Raw genomic sequence first — 21,083 nt, 5'->3', positions numbered from 1 at the left:
ATCTAAATAGGTTAATATTTATAAGATGCTGAATATTTTTGTAAAAAATACGAAAAGATTAAAAATAACATAAAACGAGCATAACAAAACAATTTTCAAAAAAAAAATTAAAACACACAAAAAATAGATTTTCTGAAACAATATATCATTTCAGATTTTCATACAAAATAAACATTTCATTACATAATAAGTGTTTCAATAAATATCTTTCATTGCCATTGTGCCCGAATATTTATTTTATTTTTTATTACGATTTTTTTTTATACATGTATTTTTTTATTTCATTCCAAATATTTGTATTGTTTTGTTCTTTGCCATTTAGCAAGCGCAGAAGATAAATGACATTTCCTCAATAAAAACCGCAACGCTCTCTGACACCTTCTGCCATCTTTAGAATTCAACTTAATTTGTTTGTTCAAGCGACGTTCAACCTCCTCCGATTTGCATAGCATTCAGTGGGTAAGGCATATCTGATTGCATATCAGGTGCAACAACAGGCAACGGTATAGGAGAGGGAGCCAGCAGCACAGGAGAAGCAATCGGCATTTGCGTGTGCAGCGACTGCTGCGCTTGAACAGCCTGGGCAGAGGCAGCAGCCACAGACGAGACAGGCGCATAGAATGAGAGAGGGTTGCCGAACTGAGGCGTCTCTTCCATGAAACGGTTCATTTGCGAGCGTCTCTCTGCAAAAAGCGCATCAAACGTGAAGATGTCACCGAGGCAGGTGGGTACAGTGAAGCTGTTGGAAGTTCTGAAGAGCAGTCGAGACAAGGGCGCATTGAGTGGGCGAGGCAGGCGGATGAGAGGATATGACTGTGCAGGGGAAGAAGAAAGTGAAGTGGAAGAAGAAGAAGAAGAGGAGGAGGAGGCAGTAGCTGAAGTGGTTGAAGTGGTAGTGGTGTGGCTGATTAAACCAGGAGAAGATGAACTGCTGTGAAATGGAAGAGGAGTGGATCCTGCTGATGGTGTTTCTGCTCCAGCGTCCTTCGAATCACTCGATATTTGTGATGAATCAGTCAATGTGCTTGATGATGATGATGCTGATGATATAGTGCCGTTTTGAACTGTTTTCTCATCTGAACCAATTTGATACGTTTCGCCTTCTTTCGCACTTGTTCTTCGCTCAATTGCCTGGCGCAGAGTCAAAATATCGTCGTATTTCTCCAGAAGTTCAGGAGGTGGCAGAGAAGTGAAGGCGACCATTGAGTGTGAATGTGCTATTGATGCGCTCGAAGACATGAACGGAGTCTGTTGCTGAGAAAGTGGTGACTGTGGAGTTGTCCCGTCTGACGAGGCAGTCGATTCAGAAAGCGATGAAAGCGATGAAATTGCAGAAACAGAAGGCGAGTGTGATGGCTGGAAAAAGGCAAGTGAGCTTTTCTCAGTCATCTCTGTCCATCGCAGCTGCTGATACGCCAGTCGGAACTGCTTCTGAATGGTGGAGATGGCAAAGCAGCTTCTGGCTGTGTTGTTCTCAATGTTCATCGGATCCTCCACCACAATTGGGCAGAACGTAAAGTCCGTTCGCATCGCCAGGCTGCGGTTGGTGTGCTTTAGTTGCTCCAAATTGAGATATGCCCCGTGCCCTCTCACAGAAATTGCATACTTTGAGAAGGAGAAGCGCTGAGGCAGTGCAGACGCAGAGGTTGCTGGAGAGATGGCTGATGCAACTGCCATTCCACTGCTCCCACTGCCTACACCACTTCCACTGATTCCAGTGCTGCTTCCGTCTTTGATAGGAGAAGTTGTAGTTGATGAAGATAGAGAAGATGAAGAAGAGGAAGGAGAAGATGAAGAAAAGCCATCCTCGCCCGAAGAACCGGATGAAGACGAGGAAGAATAAGAAGAATTCAAAAAGTCAGTGGTCGACGAGCAGTTAGCAGCAGAAGGCATTGGCAGAGTTGGAGATTCTCCATACAGCTCAAAGAAAGTGACCAGCAGCTTCCCCAGCGACGCATTCTCCCAGTCCTCTCCAAAGTTGCGCTTGAACTGCTGCAGATGCGACACAACCAGAAGTGTCAGCGGGTATCCACTCATTCCTCCCTTGTATGGCTCGTTCAGGTGATGATATGCCAGAAACGTCTTCAGCACAACGATGAGCGGTCGTGCTGCTGGATACACAGTCAGCAGGCATCTGACGTAGTCTGAGTTGACAATGCCAGACACAGTGCCATAGCCGATGTCCACGTGGATGTCTGTCTTCTGATCTTCTCCTTTGAGGATGGGCACACTCGCTGAGGAGAGGAAGTTCAGAGGCATCGGAGGGAAAACTGGGTTGTGTGCTAATATCTGGTGGAGCTCACGTAGTTTCTCGACTGTCTCGCTGCGGGTGACTGTGGGAGGAGCAGGCAGGCGGGTGAATAGATCGACAGCGGAAGAAGTGTCTGGTGGTTTGAATGGCTGGCAGAGAGTGGATGTCGTGCCGGTGGTTGAAGAGAGCTGTGTGGATGTGCTGGAAATCGCTGAAGCAGCTGATGTTGTTGATGATGTTTGTGCTGTATTTGCAGTGTCTATTGTATTTGACTTCGATGATGATGAAGTTGTTGATGATGCTGATAATAATGATGCACTGGAATCTCCCAACAAATTGTATGAAAGCCCCAGCTGACTCGGAGATTCTAGCTCTGTTTTTCCATCTGAATTCGAAGAAGAAGGAGCAGATGTTTGGAGTGAGCGATGCAGAGGAGAAGGACGAGGAGAAGATGAAGGAGGTGGTGTGATTGTGCGTGGCTGAAGTGAAGGAGAGGCGCGTGAGGTGAAGATATTTGTGTGTGTAGGGGAAGGAGCAGTGGGTGGATAGACTAGCGGAGACGGAGAGGTGATACCCTGCGGATGAGGAGAAAAGAGCTGAGTGAATGAAATAGAAGGAGAATATACAGATTCTCCTGACTGACTGGCAGAAGTAGCTGAGCCGATGATGCTGGGAACTGCTCCTGGTCGAAGGGGAGTGGAGAGCGGAGAAGATGCATGGCGAGAAGAGCTCATTGATTCACCATCACATCCTCCTTCTGCACTTGCACTTGCAACTCCTCCTCCTGCTCCTCCATTCTCTCCATTTCTGCTGTCTGCTGCAAGCTCCCACTCATCCACACCAATCTGCCCAACGATTATTCCCTCACCATCTTCGTCTTCGTCACTCATCTGTGCCAGAATCGCTTTGGGTGTTGCAACTATCTGCAAAGAAGGTGCTGATGATGACTTCTTCATTCCTGTTGTGACCTCTCTTTTCTCTCCTTCTGACTTCAGCTTCTTGGACTTCTTCTTTGATTCTTTAGCATTCTTTGCATTCTTTGCTTCGCAGCTGTCTTCATTGATGTCTTCCTCTTCCTCCTCTTCCTCACCATGTTCTTCATTGTTCTGCATATCCATCTGTATTGTCTTCTCTCTTTCTGTTCCATCGCCTGACTCTGAATTGTCTGTGTTTGTGATCGAAACAGGAGAAGAACGATCAGTCAGCGATGAATGTGATGCATTTAATGAAGGCGATATTGCATTGGTTGGTGCTTTGTTCTGTTGCTTCTCATTTGTAAGGGTAAGCTGAGGAATCACTGGAGTTGTGGTTGATTCTGTTGTTGATGATAATTTAGTTGTTGTTTGAGTGTGTTCCAGTGAAACAAATGAAACAGAATTGTCAGATGTTTCAAGAGGAATAACTTTTGTGCTCAATTGATTGGACGATGAGAAAGGAGAAGCTGCTGATGATTCAGTAATCTTTGACTGCATGGAATCAACATTATCATCATTTGATTGAGTAGAAAGAACCGAAGAAGAAGAAGATGAGGAGGAAGAAGAATGAGAAGTACTTTGTTTAGGAGGCACATGAGGATACGAAGGAGAAGCAAAGAGAGATAAAATTGTTTCGTTGTCTGATGCAAAAAGAGGAGCAGTAAAGTCGAAAATGGCGTGATAAGAGGAAGAAAGGGCAGTTGATGAATAAGAAGTGGCAGAAGATTGGAGCAAAGCAGAGACAGCAGATGGAAGAGAAGATGGAGATGGGGTACGCTGTACTCCAGGAGAAGGAGAGGTAAGAGGAGAAAGAGGAGGGAAGAGAGAAGAGGATGAGGAAGAGGAAGAAGTTTTGGAAGAAGAAGAAGAAGTTTGCCCACCATCTTGATTGGAAGCATTAGCGGCATCAGATTGCTTTCCCTGTGAACCATCTTCTCTGTCACCTTCCTTCTTTTCTTTCTCCTTCTCTTTCTTCTCTCCTTTCTCCAGTTCTCTCGCAATCCTGTCCTCTTCATCAATTGTCGCGTATGCTTTGCAGATGCAGTGTCCATTCAGATCCAACGTGCCACACCGAACACAAATGCCTATTGAAGGTCTTTGAGACGACCGCTGCTGAAGTTGTTGTTGTTGTTGTAAAATAGATGGCTGAAGAGATTGCTCTGTTGACTCTGCTGAGGAAGAAAATGTGGTTTGGTCGTTTTGTGTTCCTTCGAAGTTCTCCAGTGAAGATGTGATATTTGATGGGAATGCTGTTGGCGCATCATTTGCTCCTTTGTCTTGTTCTGTTCTGCTTTCTCTGTTTGCTTTGCTTCCGTTCTTGTCTTTCCCTTCATTATCCTTTTGGACTCTTCCATACAGCTTCTCTTCAATGATGCTCACATAATCGTTTTTGAATGACTCCAACTTCTTTGCATTCTGCCTCTCCTTCTTCAGCAGCCTCTCTAGTTTCTCCTTCTCCTTCTCCTTCTTCCCTTTCTTCTTCCTATCTTCTTTACTTTCTTTCTCTTTTTCTTTTTCCTTCTCCTTCTCTTTCTCTTTCTCTTCCCCTCTTCTAAACTTCGCGCCATACCACCTCTCAAACTGCACCCTAATCAGTCTCTGTATCCGCAGCACATATCTCAGCTGGGGCACTGTGATGAACACCACATCCACATCAGAGGTTGGGAGAGAGAGATAAGTCGACAGAGAGCCATAGACACACATCACCAGGTTCTTGTTGATGCACAGCGCAGTCTGCAGAATGCGGTCAACGACATCAAAACGTGCAAGACATTCGGCTTTTGTGAGGGACATGTACGAGTGGAAGGCAGAGATCTCGTCAGACAGCATCTTCTCTTTGATGGAGGAGGGGATGGTGAATGAGCGCTTGTTGTCGGAGGAAAGAGAAGAAGAAGAAGAAGATTGAGAATTTGATGGATTTTGTGTGCGATAGAATGAATGCAGAGCTGCCCAGATGGAAGACGGGAGCTTTTGTGAGGCAGAAATAGAAGCCAAAGCATCATTTTCACTAGAATTCATTTGATCTTCTGATAATGTTGCTGTTGGAGTAGAAAGAATGGTAGAAGAGAGCGGAGAAGGCGAAGGCGAGGGAGAAGAAAGAGAAAGGGAAAGAGACGGGGAAGAAGAGGGAGAAGGAGAGATTTGAATAGAACCTGCTTGATTGGCTTTCGAAGCAGAAGATGTGGCTGTCGAAGAAGGTGTATCTGCTGTCGGTGATCCTTCTTTGTCTTCGTTTTGATCTTTTTCTTTTCCTTTTTGCTTTCCCTTTCGCTTCTTCTTCTTCTTATTCGGTTTCTCTGAATCTCCTGCTGCAATTCTTTCTTTCTCTTCTTCTTCCTCTCTCTTCCTCCTTTCCTCTTCCTCTTTCCTCTTCTTCTCCATCTCTCTCTCTTTCCTCTCCCTCTCTCTCCTCGCCTTCTCCCTCTCCTTCCTCAGCTTCTCTTCGTGTTCTTTCTTCTCCTTCTCCATCCATTCAACCATCTCATCCACCACAAACGAATAAACACCAGATGGATGTGACAGCCATGGCAATGAAGCCATTTCTCCATCAGGAGACATGTCAGCCACAGACGATGGATGAGAGAGGCGGACAAGAGAGGTTTCATGCTCTTCAGGGGAGTGGGGGAAGGAGAAGGGAGTGAAAGAGGAAGAGGAAAAAGAGAAAGAAGAAGATGCTGATTGGACAGGATATCTTACAGCCACCACAGAAGAAATCCCAGCAGCAGATGAGGACGGGCTCCCAGTCTCTTTCTCATTGGGGTTGATGACAGTTCCAAGAATGGCTGGTGGAATAGAAGGCACATGTGCATCAGCCAAAGACAGGAAATAGAGAGAGAAGAGTCCAGTGATTGTGTAGAGCGAAGAAGCAGCAGTGGTAAAGTGCTGGAAAGGCTGGGGAGGAATCGTCAAGTGTGTGGAATAGCCAAGAGAAGGTGCACAGAACGAAAGGGGTTTAGAATTGAACGAAGAGGATTTCTTATAAGCAGAGTGGATGAGGGATGACACGAGGGAGAAAGTGTGGACAAAGGCTGTGCGCAATGGAATAGAGACAGGAGGGTGTTTGACGTAGGTATCAATGGCTGTTGTTGTTGTTGTGGAGAAGGAAGAAGAAGAGGATGATGGAGAAGCAACAAGCGATGCTTTAACAAGATCTGTGGATGGATGTGGATTCTGATTGATTTTCTTTACAGTTGGAGCTGTAACAGATTCCAATGCTGATGGAATGGAAGAAGTGTTGCTTGAGAGAGAATCAGAGGCAGTGTCTGGAGAGACAGGGTTGGATGATGCACAAGCAGACAGAGCATTCTCTTCAGAATTCTTTGCATTGGCATTCATATTCGTATTCACTTGAGTATTTGTGTTTGTATTTGTATTTGCGTTTGTATTCACAGCAGAATTCTGCTTTCTTTTGTTGGTGTTTATTCTCCCAGAAGGAATAACTGTCAAGTGCAGCATCGAATTAGCAGACGCCTTTGTTGATTCTCGAAAGCCCAATCTGTTTAACCTTGCAAACAGACTGGCGAGTGATCGAATGCGTCCGAATGTGGAAGCAGAAAGTAAAGAAGAGGCAGGCGCAGAGGCAGAAGGCTCCACAGCCTGCTGAGCCTGGAGCTGCATGAGAGACAAGATTATCTGCTGCTGTTGCTGTTGCTGTTGAGGGTTCTGAGAAGGGAACATGAAAGGAGGAGAGAAAGGAGGGTGGGGAAGGATAGACATACCCACGCCTGCACCTGGAAAGGGAGAAGGCATTTGAGAAGAGACAGGGTGGAACGCAGGTGACTGCATCATCGACATCCTCTGAAACTGCTGCATTTGCTGCATTTGCTGGAGCTGCTGAAGGATTTGCTGTTGGTTCTGCTGGCTTTGCTGCATTTGCTGGGTCTGTTGTTGTTGTTGCTGCTGTTGAGACTGCGGTGATTGTGCTTGTTGAGATTGTTGTTGGCTTTGCTGCTGTGACTGCTGCTGTTGAGAGGGAGTGTAGATGAATGGCGTGTTCACTTGCCGTTGATGTCCCATCATCATCGACTGGAGTGCTGCATAATAAGGATACATCCCGTTGCCCATATAGGGCATAGCATACCCGCCAGCCACTGGCAATGCAGAAGCAGGGGACATTGGATAGAACTGCATGGGCAGATCAGCTGGCATTGCTTGTGAAGCCATCTGTGCAGTCATTTGTGCATTCATCTGAGCAGCAGGCACCATTGCAGCAAGAGCAGGGTTGGGCTGCAAGGGGAGAGGAAGACCTTGTGGATGGAGAGTGTTTGGGAGAGATGAGATGGATGTTGTTGATGATGATGAAGGAGGAAGAGGAGGAGAAATAACTGGGAGCTGGGGATGTTGGGAAAGAGCAGCAGCAGCAGTGGTGGTGGTGTATGGAAGACCTGGCTGATATGGCACAGGAGATGGGGATGGAGAGGAGTATGCAGCAGGAGAATTCTGGGGGAGATGAGGAAGAGAAGAGATTACAGAAGAAGAAGAAGAAGATGATGATGATGATGAAGGTGAAGTATTTCCCTGTGCAACCTGTGGAGAAGATAGTTCAGATGATGAGTTTGTCCCCGATGGCTGGAAGATGAAATTGGACTGAGCATTTCTTGTTGGTGTTGACTTTGGCTGGAATTGCTGAGAGGCAAGATAACCTTGTTGTTGCTGCTGCTGTGTTTGCTGTTGCTGTTGAGAATAAAATGAAGAAGTTTGAGACTGTTCCTGTTCAGAGACAGGAGTGGTGGAGAGAGGGGCAGGTGTCACAGCAGATGGGTCGAGCTCAGCAGAAGGCGATTGAGCAGCATTCAAAGTGAATGAAGGAGAGTCAGTTGGAGTGGAATGGTTGGAGAAGGAGGAGATGGACTGAGAGGAAGGAGAGGAAGAGGAAGAAGATGAGGAAGAAGAATTGGAAGAAGAATTGGAAGAAGAATTGGAAGAAGAAGAAGAAACAAAAGAAGCAGAATGAGAGCGAGTTAAATGAGAAGAGGCAGCAGCAGTAGAAGAGGGAGCAGAAGGTGGACGAGGCGAGAAAGAGGAAGAAGAGTGTGTCAATGGATAGACATAGGATTTGTCATCAACAACTTCAGATGGACGACGCTTTTCAGAAGAATTGCCAGAAACAGAAGAAGAAGATGATGATGACGATGAAAGAGAAGAGGAGGAAGAGGAGGAGGAGGAAGAACGTGAAGAAGAAGAAGAAGAAGAAGAAGAAGAAGATGATGATGATGACGAAGATAACGAGGAAGATCCAAATTTCCCAGCCAGTGAAGATCGAAGTGAAAGGGAAGAAGCATCGCCTGAAAGTGACTCACGAGAAAACGACAAAGTCAAAGGGGATGAGTTGAAGGACTGCCTTGAAGAGAACTTGTGAGGCTGGCTGGGGATCTTTGAAGAGAACAGGTTGAGAGAGTTGATGGAGGAAGAGGAAGAAACAGAAGGGGCAGAAGGGAGAGGAGACTGGAAGCGGACGAGAGTGGAAGGAGAGCTGCTGAAGTGGAGGCGGCCTTTGCTGGGGGAAAGAGGAGGGAGAGATTGAAGAGAAAAAGAGGAGGAGGAAGAGGAAGAGGAAGAGGAGGAAGAGGAAGAGGAAGAGGAGGAGGAGGAAGATGAAGAATCAGTAGAAGAAGGAGCAGCAGCAGCAGAAGAAGAAGAAGCAGAATCCAAAGAAAACGGCTGTGAAGATCCTCCATTTGTCTGATTTGAATGAGCAGCTTTGTTATCATCACTCGTCTTTACAGATGAGTTTATTCTTGGCAAGTTCAATGAAGAATGCTTTTCTTTCTCCTGTTGTTGACTCGATTGCAGTTCTTGTATGTCTCCAAATGTCTTCCTCGTCGATGTCACAGGCAGAGGCGCAGTGGCTGAGAACACATCACTCATCCCTCCTCTCATTTGCTCTCCATTCTCCTTCTCTCTCTCTCCAAATGCAGCCATATCTTCAACAGACGTTGGCAGAGAACTGACTGAAGAAATAGACCGGATGGACGGCGAAAGCGGGATGGGCTGTGCAGACTGTGAATGAGAGCGTGCATTGGCCATTGCTCTGTCAGCGGTGCTTCTTCCTCTCTCACTCACCCTCCCTCTCTCGTGTGAGGCAGCAGACAGCATTTCTTCTCTCAAAGAGCGTTTGTCGTCTGAGGCAATCATTCTTTCTCTTTCTCTTTCTCTCTCTCCTCCAATCTCAGCATCCCCTTCACTTGCCAATGATCTTCTGTCGAATGAGGTCTGAGCAGCATCTGTTGATGAGGTTCTGCCACGAATGGCTTTGAATGACTGATTGGAAGAAGAAGATGGATAGAATGGGGCAGCTTTAGCAGAGGCGAGGGAGAGGTGTTTGCGGGAGGTGGAGAGAGAAGGCACTTGCGATGTGGACTGGCTGTGCTGAGTGGATGTGGAAAGAGCAGAGGCAATGGAAGAGCTGGAAGGAGAAACAGGGCGCTGCTGAGGAGAGTTGTGGAGGACACGGGAGAAGGAGGAAGGGGAAAAGGTGGATAATGCTTTGGAGGAAGAGGAGGAGGAAGAAGAAGAAGAGGAAGATGATGAGCTTGAAGATGAGGAAGAAGAGAAAGAATTAGAAGAAGAAGAAGATGAAGAAGAAGTCAACGAAGAAATAGAAGTCGAAGATGTTGGCTGTGGAGTCGAAGCTCTCTGCACACCAAATGCATAGCCCGATTGCAGTGTGTTTTTCGCTCTGTCCTTCATAGCATCGTCATAGGCAGGGTCGAAAGAGGAGAAGGAGGCAGAGGCAGGCGACTGGTCAGAAGAGAGGAGAGGGAAAGGATAAGGCTGAGGTGTCTTTGCACGGCGTGAGTCAGATGAAGTGTTGGTGTGTGAGGAGTGGGGTGTGCTGTGTGGATAGATGAAATGAGAGGGAGATGAAATGTATTGTGAAGATGATAAGGAAGAAGAAGAGGATGATGATGATGATGATGAGGAGGAGGAGGAGGGAGAAGAAGAAGATGATGATGTGCCGTTTGGATGATAAACAGAAGAAGAGCTTTGCTGTTGAATAGGGTTGAAAGAAGGGAGAACGGGGGAGGTGGCGGGTGAGATGTATGAAGGCACAGACTGAATGGAAGAGGTGTCAGTCAGCTGCTCATTGAAGAGGAAGGTTTGGGGAGGGACAGAATTTGACTGGCGAGTGGGGAGATGGATGGAGCGGGTGAGGGAAGAGGTAGAAGGGGAAGAAGGGGCAAGGGAAGGAGAATAAGAAGAAGAAGAAGAAGATTGCTGGATGTACTTCAGGTGGTTCAGAGAGGCAGTGGAGGAAAGAGATTGATTGGCAGAAGAAGAAGAAGAAGTGGTGTATGCATGTAGAGATTGTGTGGTTGTTGGATGTGAGCGCTGACTCAGCCCTTGTTGAATAGGGAGGTTTCTGTTGTCAAACGACGATGAATGCGCAGGAATCACATCATCAGTAGTGGAGAACACCCTTCTCCCTCTTCCATTCACAGCCGCATAGCTATCAAACGAAGGAGAAAAGGCATCTGCATACTGAGCTTGGCCCGAGGCAAGGCGTGGATTGACTGAGAATGAATTGCGAGAGAGCAAGTTGTGTCTCTGGATGGCCTCATCGTCAGTCAGAGAGCGCGAAGTCAGAGGAAAATCCTTCTCGTCGTTGTGGAAGTCTTCGTCTGGGTTGATGTCGTCGCCCATTCTCCAGGCATCAGGCACGACAGCTGTGAAGGAGGAGACAGAGAATGGAGTGAGGCCGATCGTGTGCTTCGAAGGGAGAGTGTGGGAGAAGCTGTGGAAGGAGCCGATGGATTGCGGAGTGCCCTGTGTGTTTCTCTGTAATGGCAGTGACTGAAGCTGCATGGAATGAGAAGAAGATGATGACGAAGAGGAAGAAGAAGCAGAAGCAGAAGAAGATGATGGTGCTGCAAACATCCCGTTCTGCTGACTGTACGGAAAAGCCGATGAGAACGTTGCATCTCCTCTGTAAGCTAATCCCAGCACATCTCTTTCGTATGCTTCTGACTGAACGTCTTTCTTCAGATTCCTCTCAATCTCCTCGATTGTGACAGGCATGTCAGAGCAATCCATCTCTCTGTCGTTGATGGAGCCGATGTAGAGCCTGGAGTAAGGCTCAGGGAAAGTTGTGGGCTTGGTGGAGCGTGGGCAGTGCAGATGGGCAACAGAAGAAGAAGAGGAGGAAGAGGAAGAGGAAGAAGAGAGAGAGGGAGAGGAAGAAGAAGAAGAAGAAGAAGAGGATGGGGATGAGTTGAGGGAAGGGATGGGAGAGAAGGCAGAAGGAAGGAGAATAGCTGAGAAGGAAGAAGAAGAAGAAGAAGAAGGATGGTTTTGCTGAGGCTGTTGGTATGATAGAGATTGTGTTGGGAGCAAATGAGAAGGAAGAAGGGTGCTGTCGTTGTTGTAGACATATTGTTGCCTTTCCTTCTCTCTTTCTCTTTCTTTAGCTCTTTCTTTATCCTTCTCTTTATCCTTCTCTCTTTCTCTTTCTCTCTCTTCTTCTGACAGTGCTGCAGATGATGATGCTGATGAAACTGTTTTATTCTTCAAAGGAAGCCAATGAAAACGGTTTGGTTCGCTTGAGTGTTTCTGTTGACTGTTCTGTGAAGGACGAGGAGGAAGAGTGGAGGAAGAGAGGAAGGAAGAAGAAGAGGAGGAAGAGGAAGAGGAGGAAGAAGTAGTAGAAGAAGAAGAATTGGCTGATTGAGAGAGAGAAGGAGAAGACAAGGAAGAGAGAGAAGAAGAGTTGAATGAAGAGAAATGCTGGGGCTGTGTAAATTGTAGGTTCTGTTGTGAAGATTGAGAGTTGGCATATACCACTGAAAAGTTCTGAGGAGTAGAAGAGGAAGAAGAGGAAGAAGGAGAATTTGCAGAAGAAGAACGAGAAGAAGCAGAAAAAGCAGAGGAAGAAGGAGTCAACTCACCCCGTCTTGGTGAGAAAGGAGGAGAGGCAGTGTTGAATGCAAGATGCTTAATATCACGCTGGGGGGTGAGCATTGGATTGAAGGAGGAGGAAGAAGAAGGAGAGGAGGAAGAAAAGGAAGAGGAAGAGGAAGAGGAAGAAGAAGAAGAGGAGGAGGAGGAAGAGGAAGAGGAAAGAGAGAGAGAAGGAGAATTAAGAGGAGAGGAAGAAGAGACAGGGGTGAAAGCAGAACGCATTCTTGATTGACTTGGCAGTGTTGGAGTGGTTAGAGAAGAGGAAGAAGAGGAAGAGGAAGAAGAAGATATTTCATTTGAGGCTGAAGAAGAAGCAGATGTTTCAGAATGATTATGTTGTGCTGATGATGTTGTTGATGTTGATTTATTGTCTGTATCTTTCTTATCATCTTGGTGTTTTCCTGCTTCTTTCATCTTTTCTTTTTCTTTTTCTTTCTCTTTCTCTTTCTCTTTCTCTTTCTCTTTCTCTTTCTCTCTCTCTCTCATCTCCTCCTCTTCCTTCTTCATCTGCTCTCTTTCTCTGTCCATCTCCTTCTCTGCCTCTTCCTTTTCTCCTTTCTTCTTCCCTTTCTTCTCAACTTTCTCCTTCTTCGCATTCGATTGTGATTTTGCTGTTGAATTGGCAGTTGTTTGCTTCGGTTTCGCTGTTGTTTGTGTTTGTGCTTGTTTTGAGCTATTTTTGGGTTTGGATTGAAGTTGAGCTGCTGAATGAGAAGAATGAGAAGAAGAAGAGGAGGAGGAAGAAGAAGAAGCTGATGATGTTGATTGCTTTGTATCATTTGTTGATTGAGAAGATGATTTATCTTTGTCTTTCTCTTTCTCTTTGTCTTTTGATGCTGCTTGTGATGAAGAAGATGATTTTTCTGATTTTTGTGATGAAGAAAGTTGTTGAGCATTCTTCTGTGTTGTTTGTTGAGCTTTTTGTTTTTCTTTTTGTTTTTCTTTTTCTTTCTCTTTCATTTTTTGTTCTTTCTCCTTTTCTTGTTGCTCCTTCCTTTGCCTCTCCTTCTCTTCTTTTTCCTTCTTCATTTTCTCCTTCTTCTCTCTCTCTTGCCTCTCCTTCTCTTCTCTCTCTTTCCTCTCCTTCTCCTTCCTCTCCTTCTCTTTCTCTCTCTTCTCCTTTTCTTCCTTCAGCTTTTCTTCCCTTGCCTTCTTCTCCCTCTCTCTCTTTTCTCTATCCCTCTTCTCTTTCTCATCTCTCTCTTTCTTCTCCTTCTCCTTCCTCTCTCTCTCTCTTTTCTCCTTCTCTTCTCTTTCTTTCTTCTCTTTCTCTTTCCTTTCTGCTTGCTTTTGTTTTTTCTCTTCTTTTGTCAGTGGCTCTGTCAACGATGGCAAATAAGCAGAAATCGAAAGAGCTTTCTTTTTTTCTTCGATTTTCTTGTTTTCTTCTTTCTTCGCTTCTCTTTTGTCGCTTTCTGATTGAGATTCGGATTCTTTTTCGGATTTGGGGTTTGAAGGAAGAGAAGAAGAGGAAGAGGAGGAGGAAGAAGAAGATGAAGAAGATGAAGAAGATGAAGAAGATGATGAGGAGGAGGAGGAAGATGAATTTTGTTGTTGTTGTTGTGATGGCTTGTCTTTCTTGTCTTCTGATGTTTTTGAAAATTCTGATTGGTTTGTTTTGTTTGGTTCTGATGGTTCTGAAGAGGTTGATAAAGAAGAAGAAGCAGAGGAAGAGGAAGAAGAAGAGGAAGAATTTGTTGGTTGTGAAGAAGAAGAAGATGTTGCTGATGCTTTTTCTGTTGAATCTTGTTTTTGCTCACTTTCTCCACTTGTTCCCTTTTGTTCTTTTTGTTCTTTTTGTTTATCTTCGTTTTCTTCTTCTTCTTCTTTCTTTTCTTCTTTTTCTTTTCCCTTTTCTTTTGTTGCTTTCTCTTTTATTGTTGGTTCGTTTTCTTCTTTCTTCTTTTTCTTGTCTTTTTCTTTTTCTTTTTCTTCTTTTTCTTCCTGTTTTTCTTCTCTTTCTTTTGTATCAATCTTTTCTGTTGTATTGTTTTCTTCCATTTGTTTCTTCCTCTCTTCTTTCTCTGCTTTCTTCCTCTCTTTCTTCTTCTTGTTTTTCTCTTTCTTCTTCTGCTTCTTATCCATTTTGGTGTTTTGTTGTTCTTTTTCTTTCTCTTTCTCTTCTTTCTCTTCTCCTTTTTCTCCTTTTCCTTTTCCTTCTTCATTATTTTCTTCCTTCTCTCTCTTTTCTTCTCCTCCTCCTTCTCCTTCTTCATCATGTTTCACACTTGTTATTTTACTCTTTTCACTGCTAAATGTTCCATAATCAACTCTTCTGTTAATCTCATTCTTTGATTTAAACTCATATATATCTGAATCATCATCATCATCTTCTTCTTTTTCCTCTTTTTCCTCTTTTTCTTCTCTTTTTCCTCTTTCTTTTCCTTCTCCTCCAAAACTAATTGATTTTGTGTTTTTCTTAAAAGCAGTTGAAGGAGAAGACGAAGCAAGTGAACGAGAAGAAAGAAAAGACAATGAAGAAGAAGATGAAGGAAGAGAAGAAGAGGAAGAGGAAGAAGAAAGAGAAGAAGAAGCAGAATTAAACGTAGGAAAACCAAAAGATCCAAGCTTTTCCCTTTTTGATGCCTCAGCAAATGTGTTGTGAAGGTATGTTGAAATATCTGCTCCTATTTTGGGTTTATTGCTAGTTTGAAAGTCATTTTCTTCTTCTTCTTCTTCTTCTTCTCTTTCTCTTTCTCTTTCTTTTCTTTCTTCTCCTTCTTCTTTGGCTGAGGCTACTCTATCATTTGTGTCTAAATATCGTCCTTCTTCTAATTCATGTGCCGTACGGGCAAATGAAGGAGAAGAGGAAGAAGAAAGAGAAGAAAGAGAAGAAGAAGATGGAGAGGGAGAGGGAAAAGAAGATGAAAAAGCAGAAGAAGGAAAAGAAGCAGTAGAAGAAGAAGAAGAAGAAGCAAGCATATCTTTCTTCTTCTCCTGTGTCTTAACAACTTCCTTAAGCAAGTTAAAAGTTTCGTCATTTAATTTGCCTTTCCCTTGTAATGCCACTTGCTTCTTGGCAGCATCAAGATTGGCTGTTTGTGAGGATCGAGCGTGGAAGGGTTTGAGGGAGAAGAGGGAAGAAGAAGAGGAGGAAGAAAGAGAAGAAGAAGAAAGAGAAGAAAGAGAAGAAGAAGAAAGAGAAGAAAGAGAAGAAGAAGAAAGAGAAGAAAGAGAAGAAGAAGAGGAGGAGGAGGAGGAGGAAGGCATTGTTGATGGCGATTTACTAATATGTGCAAAACTATTAAAGTTAAATGATGTAGGTGTTGATGATGAAGATGAAGACGAAGAAATGGAAGAGGAGGAGGAGGAGGAGGAGGAGGAGGAGGAGGAAGAAGAAGAAGAAGAAGAAGAAGAAGAAGAAGAAGAAGAAGAAGAAGAAGAAGAAGAAGAAGAAGAAGAAGAAGAAGAAGAAGAAGAAGAAGAAGAAGAAGAAGAAGAAGAAGAAGCAATCGAAGCAAGAAGAGCAAGAGCAGAAGAGCTATCATGTGCATATGCATTTGTTTCTTTGGCTTTTTGTACTTCTTCTACTGTAAAGTTAGCATTTTCGCCTGCTTCTGCATAGTTTGGGTTGAAGAAGGCATCGATGCAAGGAGCAAACTGACTGCGGGGGAAGGTGTTGTCATCACGGCAGATGTCGAAAGGAGAGGGAGAAGAGGAAGGAGAAGGAGAGGAGGAGGAGGAGGAAGAAGAAGAGGAAGAGGAAGAGGAAGAGGAAGAGGAAGAAGAAGAAGAAGAGGAAGAGGAAAGAGAAGATGAAGATGAAGATGAAAGAGAGGAAGAAGAAGAAAAAGAAGACTCTTTCTGATTGGAAGATGCATTGTGAGGCGTGGGGAGTGCTGAGGCTGATGAATCTACTGTGATTGTGTGCGGTTCACAGAATGTGAATGCTCCTGTTGATTTTGAATGAGTTTGTTGAGAAGAAGAGGAAGAAGAGGAGGAAGAAGAAGAAGGAGAGGAAGAAGAAGAGAAAGATAAGGCATCATTATTTTTATCTCCTGTTTGTTTTTGTTGTTGTTGTTCAGTTTCATTCATTTTTGTGTCTGTTGATGTTGGTTCAAGATAAGGAGATGATGCTTGTGGTTTATCTGTTGATGAAGAAGTTGATGATGAGGAAGAGGAGGAGGAAGAAGATGAAGGAAAGGAAGAGGAAGGAGAAGAAGAAGAAGAAGAAGAAGAAGAAGAGGAAGAGGAAGAGGAGGAGGAGGAGGAAGAAGCAGTAGAAGAAGATGTATTCTTTGTTTGTTTCAGTTGCTTGCTGCTCATCTTTGATGGTTTTGCTTTTGGTTTCGGTGCTTTTTGAGCTTGTTGTTGTTGTTGTTGTAGCTTTGTTTTTGTGGTTTGTTTGTTTGTTTTCGAAGAAGAAGAAGAAGAAGAGGAAGAAGAAGAGGAAGAAGAAGAAGAAGTTATTTGATTAGTTTTATCTGTTTCTTCTGTTTTTGTTGTCTTTTCTGAGTTGTTTTCTTTTCCTTTCTTCTTCTTCCCTTTCTCTCCTTCCTTCTCTCCTTTCTCTATTTTCTCCGATTTCTCCATTTTCTCCATTTTCTCCGTCTTCTTCTTCCCCTCTTTCATTTTTTCCTTCATCTTCTCCTTCATCTTCTCCTTCTCTCTCTCTTGTGACTTCAACCACATCTGCCTTGCTTTCTCTGTTGCATTTGACACTCGCTCATAATCATCCTCTGGGGCTGAATTGGATCTTTTGGTTATCTTTGGGAGAGGAGAGGGAGAGGAAGAAAGAGAAGAAGAAGAAGAAGAAGAAGAGGTAGAAGAAGAAGAAGGAACAGAGGAAGAGGAGGAAGAAGAAGCTGATAACGAAGAATTGTTTTGATCATTAGTTTCAGAAGGGATGGAAGATATGGCAGGAGAATGAGGAGGAGGGGGAGAAGGAGAAGAGGTGGAACGAGAGACAGGAGAAGGAGAAAGAGTGAAGAGATTGACTGGAGAAGAAGAATGAGATCTGGTTTGTTTGGAAGATTGGGAAGAGGAAAGAGAAGAAGAGGAAGAGGAGGAAGAAGGAGAAAGAGAAGAAGGATTGGTTTGTTGTGTTTCTGATGCTTTTGTTTTCTTTGAGTTTTTCTTTTCCTTCTTTCTTTGTGAAGAAGAAGAAGATGACGATGAAGGAAAAAGAGAAGAAGAAGAAGAAGAGGAAGAGGAGGAAGAAGAAGGAGAGGAAGAAGAATGACGAGATTGTTCTAATTGGCCAAGAAGATGTGTTGTTTCTGTTGGAGAATGAAGAGAGGAAGACGAGAAAGAAGAAACAAAAGAAGAGGAAGATGAGGAGGAAGAAGAAGAAGAAGAAGAATTCAAAGAAGAAGAATTAAAAGAAGAAGAGGAAGAAACAGAAGCAGAAGCAGAAGAAGAAGCAGAAGCAGAAGCAGAAGGAGAAGAAGAAGAAGCATTCGCAACAGAGAATGGAGTGTCAGCATTTGGAATGAGCAGACGAGTTGAAAGAGGAGGCAGATAGCAGACTTCATCTTCCACATCAATCACCACTGTCCCCTTCTCTCTTTCTGTGCCGATGACTTCTGACGGGCCATGCTTCTTGGTTCTTGGCTTGTCTTTCCCTTTCTCTTTATCTCGTTCTCCTTTCTCTTTCTCTCTCTCTTTTTCTTTCTCTCCTTTTTCTGCTCCTTCCATTGCATTGTTAGTATTACTATTATTGTTATTATTACTAGTCTTATCTGAATTTCTGACTTCATTCAATATTGAGTGTGTGTTCTGATGGGTTTTTGAATGAGAAGAGGTTGCTATCTGCTCCATGGCGTTGATGAGTGCTTGCTGCTTCTCTTTCACAGTGGTGGAGGCAGCTGATATAGAAGAGAGAAGAAAGAACAGAAGAGAAGAGAAGAGAAAAGAAAAAGAGAAGAGAAGAAATAAAGATTGAAAAATAAAAAATTACATGAAAAAAAGAAATAAATCGTGATGAATCAATAAAACAATAAAAATGTGGATATTTCATTTGAATAACATTTAACTATTTTCTGAGTATTTCGAATTTGCATTCTGCTCATTTGTTCTTTTCTTTTTTATTCTCTCTCTCTCTCTCTCTCTCTCTCTCTCTCTTTCCATCTCCCTCTCTCTCTCTCTCCATCTCTTTCTCTTCTCTCAAACACCCCACACACTTTTAATCACTCCTCTGTCTATCAAGTCCTGTTTGTCTGCTCTTTTCCTCAGCTTCCGGCTGAGCAGGTTTCTGTGTATGTCATAATGAAGAGAATGGCCTACAGACACAACAGACGCATGGGCTCCAGGCTCTGATGAAATGATGGTGGAATAAAAAGAGGAGGAGAAGGAGGAGAAGGAGGAGAAGGAGGAGAAGGAGGAGAAGGAGGAGAAGGAGAAAGAAAAGGATATGTGAAGATGTGGGGAAGAAATAACAAAGTTAATGAGAATTATAAGTAAATAGTCACAACAGAATTTGAAATTACTCCGTGTAAATACAAACTCGAATAATTAAAAAGCTCATTGCGAAAACGATGATCTCTCCAAAACTCTTCTTTTCTCTCTCTTTTTTTTTAACAAAAATAAATCAAAAAAAAACTAGAAAATCAATTCACCATCACCACACACCAGCCAAAATGTGTCTCTTTTTCATGTCATTAATTGAAGGTCTGTTTGAAAGGTATTTTTCTATCTCCATTTTCCTCTTCTCAAAAGGCTCGGGCGGAGGAGAAAGAGAAGAAAAGTATTCACGAAGGCGCTGTGAGGAAGGAGAGGAAGGAGAAGCAGAGAGAGAAGGAGGAGGAGGGGAAGGGGAAGGAGAAGAGAGGGAAGTGAGGGGAGAAGAAAGAGGGGTTGTTGAGGAGGAAGAGGAAGAGGAGGAGGAAGAGGAAGATTGCGCAGATAAAGAAAGAGAAGAAGGAGGATTAAAAGGAAACAAAGAGGAAGAGGAAGAGGAGGAGGAAGGGGAAGAGGAAGGAGTAGATAAAGAAGAAAAAGAAAAGGAAGAGGAAGAGGAAGAAGAGGCAGAAGAGGAAGAAACAGAAGGAAATCTTGTGTTTGTTATGTCATTTGATGCTGAAGTATCAAGAGCACTTGTAGATTGTTCATCATCACTGCAGAGGAGTTGAGAGGCAGTGCTGTCTGAATGAGGAGAGAAGGAGAGCACAGAGTCAGCATTTGAGGAAGAAGAAGGGGTAGAGAAAGAGGAAGAGAAAGGTGTTGAAGAAAAAGAAGAAGAAGAAGATGATGATGATGAAGGAGAAGATGAGTCCAAAGAATAAGAAAAAGAAGAAGAAGAAGAAGAAATTTGAGAAGTCGTTTTTGAGGTAGGACTTTCTTTTTGATTATGTTTCTGATGAGAAGGAGAAGCAAACAGTGATTGAGAAAACAGAGACACATTTGGCACGATTGGATTTGAATTTTGTTCTTGTTGAGAATTACTTGATGTACATTTGTTGTCTTCTGCTTTTTCATTCAAATTTTCCTTGTTTTCTTTAGTTTTAAGGCGCTCGGCACGCCTCAGTTCGCATATGCGTCCTCTCTTTTGCTTCTCCTCTCTTTTCTTCTCTTTGGCCTCTCTCTCCCTCTCATTGACGTTTTCCTCTTCTTCTTTTTCTTCTTCTGTCTCAAACTCACTCTCAGATTCTATTTCGCTCTTTTCCTCTGCTCCATTGTTCTTGTTATGCTTTCTCATGTTTCTTTCGTGTTCTGCAGCTTCTTCAATCTCCATCTCAGACAGAGACTCCAGAAAATGCAGCTTTTCTGAAGGCGAAGCAGTTGGCGACTGATAAGTGGCATTTTCGTCGTCTTCGCTTTCTTCGCTTTCGTTCGCTTTGTCGTCTTTGTTGGTTCTGTTTTCTTTGTTTTCTTTGTTCTCGCCTTCTTCATTCAGAAGTGGATGAGTATCTTTTAATCCGTTTTTGCTTGAGGGAACACGCTCTGCAGAAACAATTGGCTTTCTGAGTTCTTTTAGAAGTTTGCCTTTTTCTTCTTCTAATAACAGAATTTGCTTGTTCTGCTTCTCAACTTCCGTTCTCAATTGCTTTGAGCGTTTTTTCTCTTCTTCGAGCAAGCGCTGAAAATTTGAAATTTGCTTTTTAAGCTGATCATTTGATTTCTGGTATTCGGTAATTTGTTGTTCCTTCTTTTTATAATCAACTTGCAAATCTCCTAATTTATCCGTGAGAACGGAATTTAATTGCTTCATTCTGTTATACTGGGCCCTTAGAGTGACTAATTCTTTTTCGGTTCCAACTAATTTCGCATGGGTATTCACGCAAAGCGTTTTGGACAAGCTCAATTCGTGGAGAGTCTCAGTAAAATATCCACTTCTTTTTGAATCTTGGCGAACTTGAACAAGAAAACTATACGGAATAAGAAAAATAAAAAGGATTTTTGTTCAATTTTTGAGTGCATACCATCCTCCTGAGTCTTTAAACTGTTGTAACGTTAACTTATCAATAGCCTCTGGTGGGTGGCAGGCATTTATAGGACAGACATCTCGGGTTAACTGTTAGCAAAAATGATATGACAATGATCAAAGTATTATGAAAAACAATTGCGTAGCCATACAGTTTTGTGATATTTTATCTTACTATCTGGCTTGGATAAATCTCGAAGTAATTGTTCGTTAATCTGGTCATATATTGTTTCGTCATTGGTCAGCATACTCCCTGAGAGGTGGAGATGAAACTGAGGCATGGTTTCAGTTTCACAATAGATGACAGGAATCCAAATCATAATTATTGAAAATGCAGCTATTAGAATAAATTAATGATTCGATGTGAAAAATTGTATGCTGCCTTAGGATGTCTTGAAAGATAGTGAGAACTTGATCCGTAATCCATTATTGATCTATTTAATTTTTCTTCGTTTTGAAACGTTTCTAAATTTTCAATAATAAAGATAATCAGCGTAAAATAATTCAAAAGGCAACGTGAGTTTACGTTGCAATCGATCCCGATGCTTGTTTTATTAATTTATAAACAATCTCAAAAAAATAACACAAAATGCTTAAA

At 43.2% G+C, this 21,083-nt stretch overlaps 1 protein-coding gene across 1 annotated transcript; it reads right to left on the bottom strand.

Moving 5' to 3' along the window:
- Positions 1 to 12: 12 nt before the first annotated feature.
- On the bottom strand, positions 13 to 20,905 carry MONOS_12133 (putative non-canonical poly(A) RNA polymerase PAPD5/7). The gene is made up of 5 exons (XM_067864729.1): positions 20,638 to 20,905; positions 20,484 to 20,575; positions 18,694 to 20,429; positions 18,246 to 18,377; positions 13 to 17,930 (listed from the first exon to the last, which is right to left on the bottom strand). The coding sequence occupies exons 1-5, from the start codon at positions 20,803 to 20,805 to the stop codon at positions 427 to 429; spliced, it is 19,632 nt and encodes a 6,543-aa protein (XP_067720154.1). The 5' UTR covers positions 20,806 to 20,905; the 3' UTR covers positions 13 to 426.
- Between the last annotated feature and the right edge of the window lie 178 nt (positions 20,906 to 21,083).

The sequence above is a fragment of the Monocercomonoides exilis genome, assembly GCF_001643675.1.
Source record: "Monocercomonoides exilis strain PA203 chromosome Unknown scaffold56-565389, whole genome shotgun sequence".
Classification (NCBI taxonomy): Eukaryota; Preaxostyla; order Oxymonadida; family Polymastigidae; genus Monocercomonoides; species Monocercomonoides exilis.
This window is presented reverse-complemented; position numbering and strand designations above follow the sequence as displayed.